General features: G+C 43.2%; 1 protein-coding gene across 1 annotated transcript in view; it reads left to right on the plus strand.

Moving 5' to 3' along the window:
- The window catches only part of PELP1 (proline, glutamate and leucine rich protein 1), a 400,761-nt gene that overhangs the window by 7,787 nt on the left and 371,902 nt on the right, over positions 1 to 21,072 (plus strand). The window contains exons 2-6 of the mRNA XM_085639349.1: positions 14,254 to 14,318; positions 14,815 to 14,920; positions 15,213 to 15,362; positions 15,762 to 15,833; positions 16,452 to 16,511. Coding sequence (XP_085495475.1) covers positions 14,254 to 14,318; positions 14,815 to 14,920; positions 15,213 to 15,362; positions 15,762 to 15,833; positions 16,452 to 16,511 — 453 coding nt within the window. The remainder of the gene's footprint in view (positions 1 to 14,253; positions 14,319 to 14,814; positions 14,921 to 15,212; positions 15,363 to 15,761; positions 15,834 to 16,451; positions 16,512 to 21,072) is intronic.

Consider the following 21,072-nt stretch of genomic DNA (forward strand, 5'->3'; position numbering starts at 1 on the left):
TGCTCCATCACAGTCTGCCTCAAATTGCACTTAGGTCTACGACGACCATTGGTGCTTTATGCTTTTTGGTTCTTTGCAGTAATTTTGGTGTTTTTGTAGTTTGGGATTTTTATTGTTTTGTATTTTGACTTTTTTTTTTTATTGTTTTGGTACTGCATAAAGCCTCTAGGCTCTGTACCATACTACCAGGGGGTTAAGCTCATGTTTAATTTATTGACGTTAAGAGTTCAGTTACCCTGTCAAGAGTTGCGATTACTCCTTCAGGTCAACTTCCAGAAAGGAATGCAAAGCGTCGCAGTCTGCATGACCAACAGCTGTCTGAAGCTCAACGCCGAGAAGACCGAAGTCCTTGTCCTTGGAACAACCCCTTCAGCATGGGACAACACCTGGTGGCCGACTGCCCTCGGAAACCCACCAACCCCCTCAGACCACGCCAAAAACCTCGGCATCGTAATAGACTCATCACTCACCATGAACCGACAGGTCAACACCGTCCCCTCCAGCTGCTTCAACACCCTCCGCAAGACCTTCAAAAGGATCCCTCTGAGTCATGGAATACAATCACCCACTCACTCCTCACCAGCAGACGAGACTATGGAAACGCACACTACGCCGGCAATAAACAAGTCCCTACTCTGCAAACTACAGACAATATAGAACACAGCCGCCATACTCTTCCTTGGCATCCCTTGGCACGCACACATCAGCCAACACCTTCGAAGACTCCACTGGCTCCCTGTGGAGAAAAGAGTCCCCTTCAAAATCCTCACCCATGCCTACAAATGCTTACACAACAATGGACCCAAATACCTCAACAACAGAATTGACTTCCACATATCTAAAAGAAACCTCACACTGGCTGAAACCCCGCGCATCCACAGAGCAAGAGCAGGCGGAAGATCCTTCTCTCACATTGCAGCCAAGACCTGGAACGAGCTACCAGCAGACATCAGACGCGCCCCCTCCCTGAACATCTTCAGGATGACCCTCAAGACCTGGCTCTTCAGCTAAACAGACCTACGGACCCCCCTCCTCCCCTCAGCTCCTTGAGCCCTCATGGGTGAGTAGCACGCTTACAATTCCTTGATTGATTGTAGTCACCCACCCCAAATAATCCAATTTCCTACACATTCCGTTTTGGGCAACTAATATTAGTAGTCAATAAGTCTGCTATAAATTATGGCTTGAAGCTAAAAATCCAAAGGAGTGAAGTATTCTGATCAGGTAAGCTAGGTCTCATTATATGACTTTAGTAAATGACAAAGGGTTACATCAGTTAATTACTGTTGATAAAATTAATCTAGGTTCTGATTTCACTTCTTTCCACAGAGATTTTAGAACACATCTATTCAAAGTATATGTGGTCCTTAGTAAATATGAACTTTGTTAGCACCAGGACATCTTAGAATAACAGTTCTCTTGATAATTTTATTTAATTATTTCAACCCCTTGTTGCTGGGCCGGCTTTTACTTGTGAAAGCAACAGTGCATACTTTTTAATGTCGGGGCTATATTTGCCATTTTTTTCTAGCACTTCATGTACTACCAGGTATTCCAAATAAGAGGGCTGCCCATGTTATAACACAGAGATCACTCATTTTAAATAGTTCAGTATTAGGTTAAGTAAAGTGTACAGTCGTGTTATATTCACAGAGATGTTGAAGATATGTATGTATGGTTTACAATTTCAGTCAGACTTTAAGCCATTTAATCAAGGAGTACTGCAGGTGTCTTTTCTAAGCCCCGCTTTGTTTAACGTTTGTGGCATCGTTGACTTGCTTGAAAAGATTTAGCATCCTGTTTTATAACCTTTGCAGTTGATGCCCATTTGTTCGTAAGACTGGATGATGCTCTAGCATACTCTCAATCTGAGGAATACAGTCATGTGGTCCATTGAATTAGGTGATCTGCCAGTTCCAATTGACTCTGCAAAAAAATGTGATTGGATAGTAGCTAAATCTTTCAGTACATCCTCAGATTAACAGCTTGATTTTGATTTGTTTCTGTTATCTCGCATTATTAAAAAGTCTACCTTTTTTGTCAACTATGGACTGCAGGAAAGTAATCTATCAGGCTGTCATTTTATTCTCCTTTAGTCTACTGTAATGCCTTGTAGCAATATTCGTAAAACTTTGCAGCTCTTTACCTGCTAGGATTAAACAGGTTTTCTCGGATGGCTCCTGTTTTAGCTTAAGCCCATTGACTACCCAGTAAATGACGAATAACAAATTATGCAATAGAACCTTTGTATTTTCCATAGTGACTTTTACCAACAAGGACTGACTAATTTTCACGGAAAAGTACTTCAGTAGTTTCCAACTACAAATCTCATCTCAAGAGCGCAAGCTTTGGATTCTGTTCCATACTTTAAGAAATAAAGATCCGGTGGTCGAGCTTTTTTTTGTTGTTTCAGCCCAACAATTAAATCTGTAATCAGTCCAGTTAAGGGTACTGTAGGAAGGTAGGATCCTTCTAGCATGGTTACCCCCACTTTTTGCCTGGTGTCAGTGTGTTTTGGACTAGTCTGACTGGGATTCTGCTGATCAAGACCCCAGTCACTGTGCTTTCTCTCTAAATGTGACATGGTAAATACTTTGTTACCTTCCTAATTTGCTACTGGTGTACCCTTCTAAGTCCCTAGTATATGGTAATAAGGCACTCAGTGCATAGGTACACCATGTATTATGCCCAAATGAGAGACCACTCAAAATGTGACTACAGGCCTGCCATTGCAGCCTGTGTGAGTTGGTGCTGGCACCCCTCACAACAGATATGTTACCCCTAAGGCAGGCCATTCAATCCTGAAGGCAGGTTGCTTCGTTATAAGTGTGAGGGTGCCCTACCCAAGCAGGACACCCCTTTCAAACCCCGGAGTCAATTCTTCAGGCTTTGTAAGAGCGGTTAGCCATTTAATACATATCGGAGACATCAAGTCAATTACGAGATGTCTAACTATATATTTGCTGCACTGCAACTGGTCATGTTTGGTATCATACACCAATTCCAGTGTTGGAAGTTTGATCCCATGTACTGGGGCACTCCTATAGGGCACCCTCTGTGCTCCCAATTACAGCCTTTCAGGGTCTGACAGCAAGCTAGTGCTGCTGCCGACCACACACGATTCTGCCCTTCTGCTGCTGAGCCAAGCTTGAGCAGTGGAAAGTAGAACAATAGGTCTCCTGTCACAGGGAAGTGTGACCACCTCCCATAGAGGACTTGGTGTATTGGGCTGGGATGGGGGCGCTTGCCAGTGCCACCAGACTGCTTTGAAGGGCACATTTGGATCCCTCCTTGCATACTGCAATTGAAACCAGTTCAGGGAGCCATTGGCTCCAGCTTTGGCGCATAACTGAGCAAAGAACATGGGAGTATCCTCCCCTCTGTCCAGCCCCTGCTCTAGGAGGGATCCTTGAATCTTTGCAATCCTTTCCTTAAGATACTTAAGGGCTTACCTTTGGGTGGCTCTGCAGATCCGTGGTGGGACAAGATTCAGATCCGAAACCACTTCCACTTCAACCGCCTGGGCACCTTGGACTTTGTTGGACTTCGCCTGGAACCGAGACTGAATCAAGGAAGACTCCTGCTACTCCTGGTCTCATCGTCCTGCCTGTCTTCTGTGTCGTCAGCAACACAGGTGGTGGTTCTGCAACTCCTTTGATGCCTACACTGTCTTCTCGCCAAGTTTGAGGTAAGTATCTCTCGTCGGGACAGCTGGAATAGAACCCCTGTGTACTGCGTTGACTTGCTGTTGCCAAGGCTTGTTGTCTGTGTCCTCCAGAGATCATTGGGCTACAAGAAGCTCCAGCATCTCTTCCTACCAAAGTCTTCGTCCTCACCGCATCCTTTGCACTGCGGGCCTGCATCTTTGGTGAGCTGCTCGAGGTCCTCTTGAGGGTCTTCTGTACCTTCAGTGGGCTCCCCTGCTTGCTCGGGGCCTGCTCTGACTCTCTTGCACTTGGTGAGTCCTTTAGACCTTGCTGGTCCTAACACTGCACCACCTTCTTTTTACCATGTCTGTTGCTGCTGCCAAAGCTTGTTGGTGCTCCCGTTGGACACCGCCAACAGTCCCCCCCCCACCCCTCTCCCTTGGTTCTCGACTTCAAACGGGGGACAGCTCATAAACAGCTCCTGGTCTTCCACAGCGTTGTCTGATCCTCACAGCTGCAGCAACAAGGTCCCTGTCAACTCTCTTGCATTTTATCGTTATCAGTGGTCATTGGTCTTCTGTGCCTCCTGGTCACTCCCGAGTGACAGACTCTTTCCCCTCTGCTAGCAGGTACTCCTCTTCAAGAATTCTCCCTTGGATTCCACTGGACTCTTTCACCTTTGCCAGCAGCATCTTTACTGAAGAAGTCCATTGTGGTTTCCGACGTCACTTCGCACCTATGCACCCCGTTTCCCTCGGGCAGGTATCCTGGTTCGTGGGGTTTCCACGGGTGGGGTGACTCTCCAACCTTCCATCTTCCACGGGGTTTCGTCAGGGTCCTCTGGGAAGGGTCTTTCTTGAAAACTGCAACAGCGACTTCCCCTTTGACTTGCATTGAGTACGTGCTGTGTTTCCACCCTGCACTCCGCCTCTGTGGGGTTCCTGGGTACTTACCTTAGGTGGTTGGTTCCTTGGGTCCCCAGCTCTTCTAAGTCTTCTGGGTCAGGTCTTGACTTTGGTCACAGTTCGCATTCCACTTTCTTAGTATATGGTTTGGTCTCCCCTTTGAGACCACTGTGTATTTGTACTTACCTATTTCATTTGGAAATATTGTGTTGCTATCTCCTGGTAGGAGATAAACCAATGTGTTAGTGAGTGTGTATAATAAATATAACTATTTTTCATAACTACACTGTGTGGTTCTTATTCGTTCAACCTACACTACCTAATTAGTTCTGGTAAAACAAGCTGCTTAACGCTCTTTCTGGACTAAGCCTGAAGGCTGCTCTCCACAGCTACCACTTGGAGAGCTTTCTATGGTTGTCTAAGACGCCTAAAATCACAATAAGGGTTGTCTGGATTAGTGCAGGGTGCTTCACTTAAATAAGTGTACACCATATACTAAGTCATTTTCCTACAGGAACTACAAGATTACTTGGCTTTTTAATTTAGACCTTTGCTTCTTTAGCAGATGGTTATGGTCCTAGCTAGCACCAGGGTACACTTGGAGTAAGCACTGTCCTGCCTAAATAATTGTAACAGTTGCACCTTTATATGTACATGGAATACCCAGTCTCCTGCACCGACACACTTTATTTGTTTTTTCTGCATCAAAGCCTTCAATTTTGCTTGGCATTACGCTTTCTCAGTTTTGAATCTTCCAAATACATTAATTCACACATTTGCATAGTGCATTTTTAATTATTGTTACTTTCAGGAGACCATTGACATGCTCTTGGTACGATTGGCCTGGACACAGTTTTTACTTTAATTTGTCAAGGTGTTATAGATCTCTGCCCTTTCAGTTCCCTTACACATTATTACAGCCTGAAAGGATGATCGGTAAACACTATGTACAAATTAAATGTTTTGAGTAGTAATATGGTGCCAAATTCCTTCTTTGTGTTCTATCGTAGGTCTTCATTTTGTCATGTTTAATGCAGTGTGGATTTTTAATGGTTTCAAAAGAGGTACGCTATTTATGTTTTTGGTGCATGACTCTCCCCACACTGTCAGCCAACTGATGACAATCACAACAGACCATTAGGTCACAACATAAAGAATTGCCACCCAACACCATTACACGGTGCAAATCAACCAGTGATATGTACTTGCTTCCTTGGGATTAGAAAATGTAGCCAGAGGTTTTAGGAATGTAGGCCCTCCACCTGACAGGATTACAGTATTTGACAGTGCAAGGTACCAGCACATATAGGAATGCCCGAAGGCACAATCAGCACCACCCTACAACTGCTGCCAGTTGCTTGAAGGTGTATGAACTTGCCTGTCACTCTTCACATAGAGTGGGCATAGCAGTTTTACGGTGCTCCCTATTCTGAAGGAGTCATTTTACTATAGTGTTACATTTCCCAGTGCTAATGCTCAAATATTTCAATTAAAACCCGATCCATCTATGCTGTCATATGAGACATTGTTTTTATTTTTTCATTCTAGAAATGACAGGTGTGTGATGCTTGGGGGATTACTTTATTTCAGCACACCAACTGGTGTTTTGTTGGTTGGACCAAGGAGTGCCTGGCTTCCAATTCCAATTCATTTTATTGATATTCCTTCAATTGGGGTGTCATTTCACCCATTGGGGTGTTACTCCAGCCTGAGAAGGATTTTATTCCAGTACAAAGATAGGGTTTGTTCTTCCAACCGATGCTGTTGATATATTTGTTGCGGTGTTTTATGCCATGCTGAGGTGCATTACCTTTATATAATGGGGGAAGAGTGGTGTTAAACCATCTTAAATTACTTTGGTTTCCAGTCTGTGAAGTCAAACAAGGGTGTGCCCAGTCTGCTAAAACAGGGCCTTCAACAGTAACCTTGAACAAGCTTCCCTGCTGTGGAATTGGTAATGTTGACGGGATTTGTAAAGCGCACGAATACCCGGAGGTGTCTTGGCGCTGAGGACACAGTACACCCGCGCTAACGTCTAATTCATGATCAGCTGACACCACCATATAATGGGGCTCCTGACTGCTGGGCTTTTCCACTCTACTCCGAACTACCATGATGCCTTGTCCTACAGTCATGCTGATAAATTTGCTCCTGTCCTGATAATGACCTTAGACTAAATAGAAGTCGAAACACCATTGACTGAGATGAAATATATATACTGATTGACCCTTCTCCTGTCAAGTAACTCTGACATCAAGAATCAAACATCTTCTTTTTGTTTGTATGCACCTGCCCCTTTTCTGTTCATTTTGCACTTTTCTCACCGTTCAAGCACTTCATTTATGCAATAAAAATTTTTTTTCCTTGATTATCAGTCTTGTGAATTAATTGTATTACGTATCTCATTGCAGAGGTTGGCCTTAATATTTCTGGAATTTACTCCTTATTATGTATTGCATGATTAATGTCTAATGTGGATAGTAGCTACATCCACGAATTGTTAGAATATTTTTGCAAGCAAGTCTACAGTGAACTATTGCTTGCTCACTCAGGAATATATTTGTTAATATCAAGGGGCTTGTTTTTCTCTCTTGCGCAAGCAATGTTATTTCAATCTAGTTTTGGCCTACGTTATTCTGCTCTATGGTTTCTGTTGTTTCAACCTATCAGTACATTTTTACTTCCTACATGGTCTTTTTGGTTGTTTGAGAGTTCAGTCATCATGTTCTAATTATTAGGAATATAGGGGTAACGTCTAATGAATTTTTAAGTTTTCTTTGTTCATATTCCCTGGCAAGTGTTGTGTGATCAGTTGTCCACGGCCCGTGGTACTTGTGACAGCTGTTCAATCTCTGTAACAAGTATTACTGGTGTACCTTGTATGTTAGGAGCCAGGTTCTACTACTGTTGCTCCAATGATACTGGCACATAACTCTTAACTATTTTTAATCTGGTTTATTATGAAGCACTTGGTTGCCCAAGTGGCTCGATTCACTTTTTAAGTTCTGTACATACTCCAGTAAATAAAGGCCAGCTGTGGCCTCTTAATTTGTAGAATCTCGTGCCCTGTGTGGTATTGAAATCCAAACTGGGCGTACACAGTGCATGGAACATTAATTTATATTTAATCTTCTGGTGTATGAGCTCTTTGGTCATAGTGGTCATCTCTGTACTTCCCTGAAGCATTTTTTGCGGTTGCATGACTGAACCATGCTGCGGTTGCATGACTGAACCATGCATGCGATTACCATACATGCCTTAACAATGCAGTCTTTACAATGCATGCTTCTTTGTCACGCATGACTTTACAACACAAACATTTACAACGCATATGCCTTTTAACACGCATGCCTTTTCAAAATTTTCCAAAAATTGCCTTACTTTGCCTAGAAAGTTTCACGGTGATGCTTCAAGCGGGGGCTGAGAAAAGGGAGGGGAGGGGGAGTGGGGTCCCAAAATGCTTTTTCTCCATGCAATGTCGAAGATGACTTTGCAGTTTTTAGACACGGATACAGCTTGAACCAATGAACGGAATTACACAAAATTTGGCGGAAAGCTAGATTGTGGTCCAGAAAGATCTATTTGTAATTTGGTGTAAATCTGTGCAGTAGTAGCAGGTAGTCGTTCAAGAAATGTGTAGATATCTAGGGATGCAGATCCTCCGCAGGTACCCATGGATTTGAATCCTAATTGGGGTTGGGACCTCGCCTACTCACACGCCATACCCCCGCTGCACACGACTATAGAAATTCAGTGTTACGGTCATATTTATAGTTCTACTTATCTGAAGCAACTATAACTAAGTAACATTAGGCCATAAGTTATAGTTTGTTAACATATGTATAAGTATAACTCTTATAGCTGAATTACTATGGTTTTGTGTTGGTAAAACGTCAACCTAACTATAACTTCTCTGTAACTTTTTTTCCCTTTAATGTGTGTGTGTGTGTGTGTGTGTGTGTGTGTGTATATATATATATATATATATATATATATATATACACAGTTTTTTATTACCATATCAAACCCAACCCCTAAACTTTTACCCACCCTAAAAATCCCCTTGTCAGACAAAAACCCTTACCCGTCCTAAACCCTAATAACACCCTCAACCTAATGTATGTATGTTATATATACGTGTGTATGTGTGTAAAAAGGCTTTATACTTGCCTTCAAAATACTTACATTTTTGTGGTAATGGTATTGTGTGGTTCAGGCCGTCTTGTAAAGGCTGTTTTTTTAGGACAAAACTGAGGTAAACCTCAACATTTTTCACCCGTATAACTCACTGAAGGTCATTCTGTCAGTTTGTGTTTTTTTAATTTTAATTTTTTTATTTAGAAAGGTCATTTTAATCAGATTGCCTCTAGTATTTGGTGTCTTTCCACTTCTATTTCAAATTCCTTACCTTTTACGTGTTTCTCAAGAGTTCATGAATAGCCCACGTGATATCTGAATGGTCTGCTTATCTTTTACATTAAAAGCATAATTTGGACCTTTGTGATCCGACCTCCAGTTGGTAACTTTTATCTTGGAGCTCCTTTGTTGAAGTTTCTAGTGCCAGAAACAAAGTTTTGATACCACTCCTCCAGTGAAGGTCACATCATAAGAGCCTTCTTGTTTTGTTGACTGTTTACTGTACATCAGTGCATATATCTTTAATTGTTTGGCTCATTTAATCTTTGAAGGTTTTAAACTGTTAGCCGAAGTTTACAGTTAATTTGGTTTGAAAATCTTGCAGGCGTGACATTTTTCCTTTTTTGCTGAGTGCTACATAATTGATCTGTCTGCTTGTTACATTTGCTATATTTGGGTCTTTACCTCATCACCTCTTCGCTAGGTCTTGTGGCTCGCTTCTGCTCTTTGACCGAATATTAGTTGTCACCTTTCAGCTTTCTTCTGGGAGCCCTTTATGAAATTTGTGTTAGGTTGTCCTACTACTTGTTGGGTCTTCTTGAGGCCAGACTGCATTTATGTTTGAGAGTAGAGAAAGGATCGAACATATTTTGACCCTTTAATTAATTCACTGTTTAAACTATATTCTGCTGTTTGTTCCTATCCCTCAAAATGTTGCTATTTAAATATTCTGATGCCTTTATGAGCGTAGTGCCCCAAAATTATTTATTGGCCCATATTGTTAGGACCACTTAGAAATTGGTCCCCAGCAGAGTGTGTCTGTCATTTTAGGTCTTCAGTTTACTTATCCGGTTTGGGGTGAGAAGGCCCATCTCAGGTGAGCCACCTGTATTAATTATCTGTTTTCTTATAGGAACACAATAACTTTTTGGGATTATTTGTTTTCAGATCTAATTTCTTTTGTTGCCTTTTTGTAAGCTCCGTAATGTGTTTGAGTGCAGTAGTTCGGCTTCTATTAGTCTCAATCTTTCCCCCCCAGGATATGGTATTAATATATATGCCTAAAGCCCCCTTCTTAAAGCTCACTGGGCACCTTCTATGAGGCTTTCTTGACAACCAACTTGATCAAAGACAATGAGGACCCAGGTTGGTTTCTTACCTTCTGTGGAACACAAGATTCAGTCCCTTTCTTTTCTCCCTTGATTGCTCATCTTGCAGTTAGTGCATCTTCTTCCTGCACGATTACAGAGGAAGGCTTCAGAGATAGCACACTACATTCTAACATAAGCACCTAACATCAATTGGTGACTTTGGCTTTCTTCTCACTGTCATCTTGAGCTGAGATGTCCTGTGTGTGATTTTGCGTTAAGTTTAACCATGGCAACCTGTGACCACAACTCCTGGCTAATTTACAGAACTCCTCCTTTAGGCAAGAATGTTTAATTTAGTAACATTTACTACTTTTGAAGAACGTCGGAATTGGATTTTTGAGAAGTTAATGTTCATTTTTGAGGAATGTAGAGATGGAAGTGTGTGCATATAGTATACATGCAGGTAAATACAATGTAATAGGGCTATTACCATGGTTAGGCATTTGGAGTGGTTGTGACTCATGAGGAAGAGCCTACAATCATGACCCCCCCCCCCCCCCCGTCTACAATGCTAGTATGTAGCTTATTAGACAATGCATTTGTTTTGTCATAATATTTTTTCATGTGTAGTATTTAGTAAAATATATAAAAGTAAAACAGGTTACAAGGGGATAAATGTGTGCACTGAGATACAATTATCCTTGTGACCATATGCCGAGTTGTTGTTCTCCGTAAATGTATTTTAACAAACCGACTGAGGTAGTAATCCGTTTTTTTTTCATGCCAGGTTCACTGTTCTATGGGAATAACCTGGAATTTGAACTTATAACTGATGTGACAAACGGTTGTGTTTAGTGTGTGACTGTAGTTTTTATAGAGCCAACCATTTCCCTTAAAAATTGAATAATTACTTTGCTTATAACTTTTGCACCTTTTAAATCTACGTACAACTTTCCAATCTTGTAGGGCCATATATATCAATGGGTTTTGCCTATTCTGTGTCTATGGGAAAATGTGTTGATGCATATGGCCTGTAGTGCCTACCTGAAGCTCAACCCAAGTAAGACAAAATTCCTGTTATGTGCCAAGAACAGCAAACCAGAAACTTTATACATTTTGTTCTGTGACATGAACTTTGACTGCTTTCAAACCCAACTTTCACAAAATGCCGATTCACCCTGAAAACCAACCTCGTCCTCCAGGATTACATAGCCAAAAATAAAAGATGGCCTAGTATCGTCTCTCTCTACTAAAGAAAGTGAAACACTTTATTCTAGTAAGCAACTTCATAATTACTGTTCAAGCCCTCGTACTCTTGAATCTAGTTTGTGACAACACCCTGCTCCATGGCCTCCCAGACTCCACACTGGCGCAACGTGATCGTACACGCTGCAGCACTTCCCACCCAGGGCCTAAACAAAATAGATCACATCAGCCCTTTCCTGATGGAACTCCATTAGCTTTCCTTGCCAGCCCACACCATCTTCAACATTTGCTGTATCATTTACAAAGCCATCACAACCAGTACCCCTGCTTTATTTCAGACAAGCTCACCATCTCTGATTGTTCTTTCTCATCACACCTGAAGGCAAGACACCATCTGACGGCTGTACGACGATACAACGCAGGTCATTACTTTGCATGCCTTTGCCACGCATTTTTTAGTGTGCATGTTTTTACCGTAAATGCGCATTTACAACGCATGCCAATACCATGTATTGTTTTTAGATTTAAAAACCATGTATTTGTGGGGGGGAGACCCCCATCCCCCCACTTACTTTAAATGCATGGTATTGGCATGCTTTGTAAATGCATATTCGCGGTAAAAATACACATGCTAAAAATGCGTGGTAAAGGCACAACAAGATAAAAACCTAGTTGTATAAGCTGTTTCCCCATCTGACTACATCCTAAGAAGTGTAAACATGAAAAAGCAAGGCAGATGTTTTACCATCTATGCATGGAGCATCTGGAACAACATCCCCATATCCATCAGTGCCCCTCATACACTGCTCCAATATAGGAAAGAGTTGAAAACTCAACTCTTTCAAGAGCACTACATCACAGTGCATTAACTGTTCACAACTCGTCTATCTCCCTGTTGACTTAATGCTTGTCTTCAACCTGCACAGTGTTTGCTGCCTTTTGGCTATGTTTGCACTATAGAAATATCATTACATACAGCTTTAATGGCTAAGTTTCAGCATGCCGACTTTCAGTCATATCTGTCTAGGAAGGGAAAAATAAAAAATGAGGTTTTTAGATCTCGGCTAGACAGCACATGCACTGTTTCGATGAGATGCGTTGTGGACTATCGGTGGGCTTACAGGCTGCCCATCTTCTACCATTGGTAAACTTCAGCGTTACTCTAATTTTCTATGCTGCAATTGGTCATGGCATGCAGGGGTCTTGCCCTCTTCTTGTGTTTGGTCCTCCCATAGCACATGGACCAAGTTCATCTCTCTTTACACTGCTTCCGGTCTGCGGAGCAATTTTTTTCATCTTTTTCAAGCATTCCATGGGAGTATTTGTGTTTTCAGACAGTCTCCCTTATACACATACCACTAAAATGCATGCCTGTGTTCATAAACCAATGCATTTCGTAAAAAGTTGTTAAAAATACCAACACTTGTTTATTAATTTTTTTACACAATCCAGTGGTATTGGAACACTCACTCAGTCATCTGTCTTGCCATAGCACGAACACAAGCCAATGGTATTGGAGCGCTTTAAGTGCTCAGTTAGATTACACAATAACACATACATTTTGTCACTGATCCTGCTTCAGATAAGGTCTTTTTTCCACATTGCTTTTTGCCCATCTCTCCATCCCCTGCTACTTTCCTGTTTGACCCGATCCCCCCCTCTACCTCCCTAGTCACTGCTGCCATTTTCTTTTTGCATGGTCCAATGGTATTGGAGCGCTTGTTCTATCCTTCATCTTGCCATAGTGCTAGCCCCAGTCTATCATATTGGAGCACTTTCAGTGCTCACCAGTTACGTTACACAAGGACACATTTATGGTCGTAGGCAGGTGGAAGCATAAGTGATCTGCCCAGAATCACAAATTGTTCAGCCCACCCCAAGATTCAAACCTAATTCCCCAGTTCCTCTGTCGGTAGCTCTGGCCATTATGCCACATTCTTGCTTCACTTCAAAGCTCCTCAACTGCCTCTCATTATCACTTTCACATTTGTTCAGCCAGACCACCATCAACACCAAACACGCATTGGTTTTGGCAATGGATCTTGGCAATGCCCGAGCTGTTGTCCTTGCCATTGTGAATGTCTTTTAGCCATGTTGTCTAGCAGCACATCTGCTGTTCAGCATGGCTGAAAGCCACCTTAAAAAGCGCTATGACGCAGCCAGCGCAGGCCATATCATAACACTTTTCTGTCTTAGAAGGGGCAAGACAATAAACTCAACATAGGGGGCTAAGAGACTCTGCGGCGGCTCAACATCCTGTGATTCTGGGCTTTTAGTAACTTTCAACCATTCTGAGCAGAAGGTGTGCTGCTAGACAACATAGCTAAATGACAATCACATTGACCAGGGCTTGGGCATTGCGGAGACCTATGGGCATGGCCAGTGTTTGTAAAAAAATTAGAATAGAATGTTACTCTGAGGTATGCCTTTGCTTGGTTTAGAGTAAGATTGTCCAATAATGCTTAAGATACTTGTGTTAAAATAATAGCAGGAGGGCTTTACATATACACAGACCCTTAATTCACAGATCCTCCTGCACTGTCCTTTAAGTTAATTTCAGATTCAGTTTTTTTTACTGTGCCTTAATATGTAACACAATCATAACTTCCCTTTTTTAATGAATATTTATATAATAATATCTGGGAACCTGATTTCAGTGAAATAGTGTTTCAAACATTAAAGGAGCTGCAGATAACATTTTTCCATCCCAAACTATTTCATTCAGAATTGTTCTGGTAGTACACCCTTGGTCTGCAATATTGCAATTGCATGCCTAGAATTTTCCAAACGAATCTTAAAATAGCTGTGTAAGAAAGGAGTTCAGCGCCGCTCAAGCGTCTGCATTCTTCTTGAAAATCTCAAAATATATAATTTGGTTTCCAGCAGGATTCATGCACAAACTGTGCACACACTGACGCCAGCATTAACCTATTGATTTGTGGGTTGAATGTAAGTGAATGTCTGCTGATTTTCTATCTGAAATGTGGAAGACGTTTTCCAGCGCTTTGTTGGCATTACAGTTTTTTCCTTTTCTTTCCTAATTGATAGAACTCTTCGGTTATTGGAGGCCTCGTTGGAATTAGTAATGCCAGACTGAGTTCTGTCAAGACCCGGTAAGAATGATGACACTTTTCTATTTCAGTATTGAATGTGCTCAGCAGAGCCTGACGTCTCTCACTTAAACAGACATACCTATCGATGACTGTGGACAACTGCAAGTGTTTTGTTTTTTCATGTTGGTATACTAGACTTCAAAGTTACCTCACCCACTAGATTCGGCCTGGAGGCCTTCAAAGGACCTCGCCCATTAGCCTCTTCTCACCAGCCCTTACATCGCAATGTAGACCTGTGACTTCCCTTCCTAAGTTATTGCCCTCTACCATCTGGCCTCTCCATTATTCATTTGAGTGGGTTCACACCTATCAAAACTTTGGTGATAGCTAGTTTACTGTCATGTGCAGTGCCACCCACGTGTGAGGTAGCTGTTTAGCATTTAAATAGGCAATACTTATCTAACTTTGTGATTGGATTCTTTTGAAGTCATTTTTCTTCCTCCAGTCTTTTCAGACTAATGACTGCATTTGTATTCTGTCTTGCCTCTGATTGCAGGTATGAAGGGCTCTGCCTCCTCTCTCTTCTAGTGTCAGAATGTCCAACTGATCACTTCCAACAACACTGTGTGGCTTGGCTGCGCAGCATACAGCACACCATACAGGTGAGGAGGTAGTTGGGAGTCCAGGCTAACAAATGGGATGGGTACAGCAAAAGGTATGTGTGAAGATGTAAGAATGCTTCCAATCCCAATAAACCGAGGAAATTAATAGGGGAAGGTGTACTCCAGGGATATGAGGTGCAGAGGCAAGGTTGTTGGGGGCCACGTGGGCAGTACAAATAAGTCTCTATCATAGGAGTCTTCTTAGGTTATGGGCCAGGTAGCTATCTAATTTTACCTAGTACTCCTGCTGTCTTTTCCTGATTACATTCTTCTTCATCTTCTTTCTCATTAGGCTCAAGATTCTGCTCAGGCAATGGAGTTGGCTGTCTTCATTCTCCAAGATCTACTGAAATATTCTTCACTCTTGCCTGAGCTGGCACGTGAGATCTCCATGAACCACATTCCGGGAATACTGACCTCACTCTTGGGACTGAAGCTAGAGGTAAGGTGGCTGAAGGAACGGGGAAGGCTCTAGCTTGGTGTAGAGACCCTTGAACCAATGAGTCAGCATAAAGTAGCCCAATTGGACTCCGGTTAGGGCCAGATTTATTGAAGAGTGGAGAGTATGTGGGTGGGAGTATGCAAGCACATCACATGGTGGCTTCACAGAGAAGCGGGGAAAATGGACCCACTAGGGCATGCAGTGTGCAATTAGTAGTTAGGTGGGAGGCACATAGAAGTATTTTGGTCGAATGGAAGTGCTTAAGTGCATGATCGGCAAGAGAAGTGTGTTAAGTCCAACTCGGCTGGAGAGGCCGTTGGGCAGCATGCTTAATTTTGATAATATATTCAATTATTTGTTACATTACCTTTTGTTGCATTTGTTTCTTTCCTCCCACAGTGCCGGACTGCAGCCCTGAAAGGCATGAAAGCATGTATGAATTTCTATCCCCGAGCTTGTGGCTCCTTGCGGGTAAGTGATGTTCTCTCCTCCTGGCTGAGATGATCTCCTCCATCACTCTGTGAAACCTGTATGTGTGGTGACCACTAAGCGTCAGAGTGCTTGATCTCCTCTTCTTTCACAGCTCTTCTAAGTGACCTCACTCCTTGCCTGCTGAACTCTGTGCTCTTTCGGTATTGGGGCCTACACCATGAGGGACAGCAGGGAAGGACTTGGGAATCAAATTGAGGAGTTATATATACTAATGAATTACTACTGCAGTATATGTACGTAGTGGCAGTAATGGTGATTTTTTGGGTAACAGGTTGGAGAGTGGGAGGTTTATGCATGCGTGCGCAGTGAACAAGCACCTTTTTGAGCAGGCAGTGGATGATGCCGAACAGTATTTGTGGTAAAGACGTGCATGTGCAACTGGTTTAAGACTGTAAGTGGCTTTTGGCAGATGTTGAAGATATGCTTATGCAACAATTGATGCAGATTGCAAGTATTACATTGGAAGAAATTATGCAAGTGCAGGATAGAGTGAGGTATACACCTGCTGGCAATGTGAACACAGCCTATACTTATTGAATACATCTTTTCACTCACTTTTAGTAGACTGGTTAGAATAATCTCCTTCTGTCTTCTCAGGGAAAACTTGCCTCTTGTTTCCTGTCTCTTTTGGATGTGGAAAGCCCCCATCAACAGCAGGTGAGTGTCGGCTGTAAGCCATATAGTAAAAGGCATCTGTTTCCCAAAAGAATAGTTCAGTTTCAGTAGAAGGCAGTGGTATTTAATTCACACATACGGTGCTTGAGGTCTCAAGTTAAAGTTTAGAATTGTTTAGACTTATGTTCTCTGTTTCTCAGTTATTACTTCTCTGGAATTTTTTTACATTTCAAAGAGGTTGTGAAATGGTTTATTCCAAGTTAATTCTTGAACTGTGAAGCAGTGTTTATATACCCCGGGAAGAAGTCCAGCACGTGTTTTGCGACCTTAGTCGCTTCATCAGGGCCACCAGAGTTACTATGTACACTTTTTTTTTTTTAATAGAAATTTTCAATTAAGAACAGCAAGAACACATATCCATCCTTTGGTACATAGTACAGAATACATAGCAGCAATGCATGACAGCATTATCAAATTCAGGTATAGTCCAGCAACTCACAGTGGAATAGCAAATCATTCATCAATGTCAGGAGGGCATTTAGAAACCTTATTTAGCAGGTAGGTGTGTTAATACATAAGCAGTAAAAGGACCCCAAATGTCTCGAGGCCTGGAGGCTTGTGGCAACTCCTCCCCATAGCACACTAATTGATCACGACAATATGCGACATCTTTAAGCCATTGTGTCATCTGCGGTGCAGGTCTACCATCCCAGTGAATTGAAACCCTACGTCTCACCAACAGCAGCCCCATTGCAGCCAGCTTACGATTACAAGATTTAAGCTTTAGCACATTTCCCAGGAGGCATAATGTCATATCACAGGCCACCAGCGCACCAATCATTTCCCCCAGAGCCCTTGTAACCTTACCCCAGAAGTCCGACACCTTCGGACAGCTCCAGGCCAGGTGACATAAGTCAGCATTATCCGCCCCACAACGCCGACAGCAGGGCGAGTCCCAGAGCCCATATTTATGGAGCTGCACCGGCTTATAATACATTTGTTGGAGATGTCTAGAATTAATTAACTGCAGGTTTCCATTGGATGCATATTGACCAGTTAGCCTACAACATGACTCCCATTCCTCTTCTGTCAGTGGCTGTGTTAATACATCATTCCATCGTCCCATTGGCCCCATAGCAACACTCTTCTCATCAGCCTGCGAGGCGTTGTACAACCTGGTGATAAATTTAGTTCTAATCTGCGAGGTGTACAGTATCTGTAACGCTGTCAGAGTAGGGGGCTCGTCAGGAAACCCAGGGTACAATGCCCGAGCCGCAGCTCTCAATCGACTGTATACAAACGTCGCCATAGCAGGCCTAGATTCTTCCCCCACAAATGTCTGAAGGTCAATAAATTTGCCAGCAGGGTAAACATCACCCATAGTGTATATTCTTGTTCTGTGCAAAACTGTGAGTGAGCCCGCTCCCTAGACACTGATATCCCCTCATGGTGCAAAAGTGGCATGGACGGTGCATACAATGGCAATCTCGCGGCACGTTTCCCAAGCTCTTTCCAAGCATGCGTTGTACATTGTACTGTATCTATTTTGCCTTTTTCAAACACTGTAGTGCTGTTCACAATCATCGCCTTCAGCGGTACTGGTCGCACCGCCCCAGCCTCAACCGCTACATGTGGTGTGTATGGCGGTGCAGCCTGCCAGTAAAAGGCATACAGCGCTTGGGCACATACATAATATAAATGCATATCGGGCACTCCCATTTCATAAGGTCTTGTCAGAACCTCCCATCTAACGCGCGTTTTTTCCCCTCCCCAAACCAGCGTAGTCAATAAGCCGTGGAGTGTGTTAAAAAAAAAAGGTGTCTTCAATATTATAGTTATGGTGGTGAATAGGTATAAAAATTTAGGTAGAACTATCATTTTAATCAGGGCCACGCTGTCCGCGAACATCAATGGTAGACGTATCCATCGAGTGACTTGTTCCTCAAGTCGGGTAATTGCAGTGCCATAGTTTTCGCTAAGAACGCATTGCAGGTCCCTGTGAACCCACACTCCTAAATATTTGACAGGGTCCACACTCCACATCAAAGTGAATCCTAGCTCAAATCGCTGTGTGGATGTCGTCAGAGAGAACACCACTGATTTATTCCAATTTATCCCCAAACCGGAGTGCCATTCAAACCTTATATATTCCCTAATGAGTTGTTCTAGGTACACTGCCGGTTCTCGCACATACAAAACCATGTCATCGGTGTACATGGAAACTGCCAATGGCCTCTGATGAAAGCACAATGCCGCCTTGGCATGACGCTGTCGCAGTATACAAGCCAAAGGCTCCAGCACTATCGCAAAAAGTATAGGCGACAGTCGACAGCCCTGCCTCGTTCCATGCCGAATTGAAAACTGTTCGGATGTCCTACCATTCACTCTCACTCTGGCCACAGGATTGTCATACAATAACTTAATCCAGTTAGTGTAAATGTAGGGTACCCCCATACGATGCAACACCGCTATCATATACCGCCAGGAGATGGAATCAAATGCTTTTGCAGCGTCTAATAGGACCGCCACAGCAGGCAATGTGGGTTCCAGAAGATGTAAGACTGCAAAGAGCGTTCGCAAGTTATGGGCTGTGGATCGCGCAGGGACAAAACCCGACTGGTCTGGCAGCACCATGACAGGCATAACTGCAACCTCGTGGCTAAAACCTTTGCGAGTATTTTAACGCCCGTATTCATTAAGGACCGCGGTTGATAGGACTCACATTTGTCAGATTCCTTCCCAGGATTCAATAAGGTTACAATCAGTGCCTCACGCAGTGTGTCTGGTAGAGTCTGCTATTCATAGGCATCCTCAAACATAGCATGCAGTTGCGGCACTAGTAGATCAACATATTCCTTATAAAAATCCGCGGGGAGCCCATCCGGGTCTGTAGCTTTGCCATTGGGTAAAGCAAGGATCGCATCACGGAGTTCGCCAGGCGTTATAGGGTGCATTAAAAAATCTTGTTGCCTTTTTGACAACCACACCTGGGCAATATCCTCTAGATACTGTGCTATTTCGTCTTCATCCGCTGTCTGCCTAGCTTTATACATACCTATGTAATACTGTACAAAGGTTGTAAGGCTGCTCGCACTGTCGCAATGCCTATTATCCCCATCCTCAATAGCGTGTACCATACTGCTTTTTGCCCAAGGCCCTTTGAGTTTGTTTGCTAGAGCCTTACCCGGCCTTCCGCCCTCACCATAGTATCTGGCCTCCCAGCGGCGTGACAAATGTTTGACCTCCGAGTCCACTAAGTCATTATATTCAGTTACTTTAGATCTAATTGACGCCAAGATCTGGTTATCAAATGTCGCTTCATACTGACTTTCCAGTTCTACCAGGTCTTGTTCTAGGCGCTTTATAGATCCCCGTAGCTATTTAAGTACCCTTGCTTGCAATCCTATACAAACACCCCGGATTGTAACTTTGAACGCTTCCCATAGCGTACTCAATTTGTCGACTGAGCCAGTGTTTTCATCAAAGTAATTTACAATGGCATCCCTTACCCCCTCCTGGAACACCTGATCCTGCAGGGCTGTGGCCTGCAGCCTCCATTGGAATTGGGGCAGCGTGTATGTGGGAATAATCATTTGAAACAAGGACGGGGAGTGATCGGAGAGCGTTCTGGGTAAATGATGTACTGTAATGATCAGCGAGTTTACCTCATCCGTAACCAACCAATAGTCGAGTCGCGACCAGGAGTGATGCGTGTAAGAATGACATGTGCCCGCCCTGGGTGCCTCAGCCTCCAAACGTCTATTAGGGATAACTCCTGCATACCATTTTTTACGGCCTGTGCGGCCTTCTTAACTACAGGCTCCACCATGGAGTGACGGTCTAATTTCAGGTCTAAAACCACATTCAGATCCCCCCCACAAACAATAGGAGCCGGTTGCAACCGATAGATTCTGTTCCAGACTTCATCAAAGAACCCAGGGTCATCAACATTAGGACCGTATAAATTAAGAAGAGTCATCAGCATGTCACATAGCCTCCTTTGGACAATAATGTATCTACCATTATCATCTATGTCCACATGTATCGATAAGAAGGGATAGCCTTTTCGTATTAAAATCATTTCACCCCTCGCATAGGAGGAGGATGCCCATTTTGCCTCCGCCCATTTTGTGGCCACTTTATCAGCAGCCTGCTTAGTCAAATGCGTTTCCTGGAGGAACGCCACCTGCACATTGTCTATCCAGGTAGGCCAGCACCTGCCTTGTTTTTCTCGGATTGTTAAGGCCCCTGACGTTCCACGTCATCCATGTAAGTTTGCCTACCTCAGTCGTCATTTGCTACAATTACAGTTGGTGCATCACACTGTGTCACTGTATGCAAGCTGCATTCCACACTCCGGCTACTACAATGTATTCTAAGTCGCATAATAGTGCAATAAAACAAACACTCAACCAACCCCCCCACCCACTCAGGCATCCCAATTATGCCCAGCAGCCTCATTATAAGAAACTCTATGCACCAAAAATCCCCCCCACCCACCACAAGCAGAGAGCCTGCTCATACCCTAGTAACAAATGTAGAACCGCTTGGGGTGTACCCTTATGGCGGTCACTAGCAGCCCAGATACCCCTCGTTGGTATGA

This window comes from Triturus cristatus, chromosome 12 (assembly GCF_964204655.1).
Source record: "Triturus cristatus chromosome 12, aTriCri1.1, whole genome shotgun sequence".
NCBI lineage: Eukaryota > Metazoa > Chordata > Amphibia > Caudata > Salamandridae > Triturus > Triturus cristatus.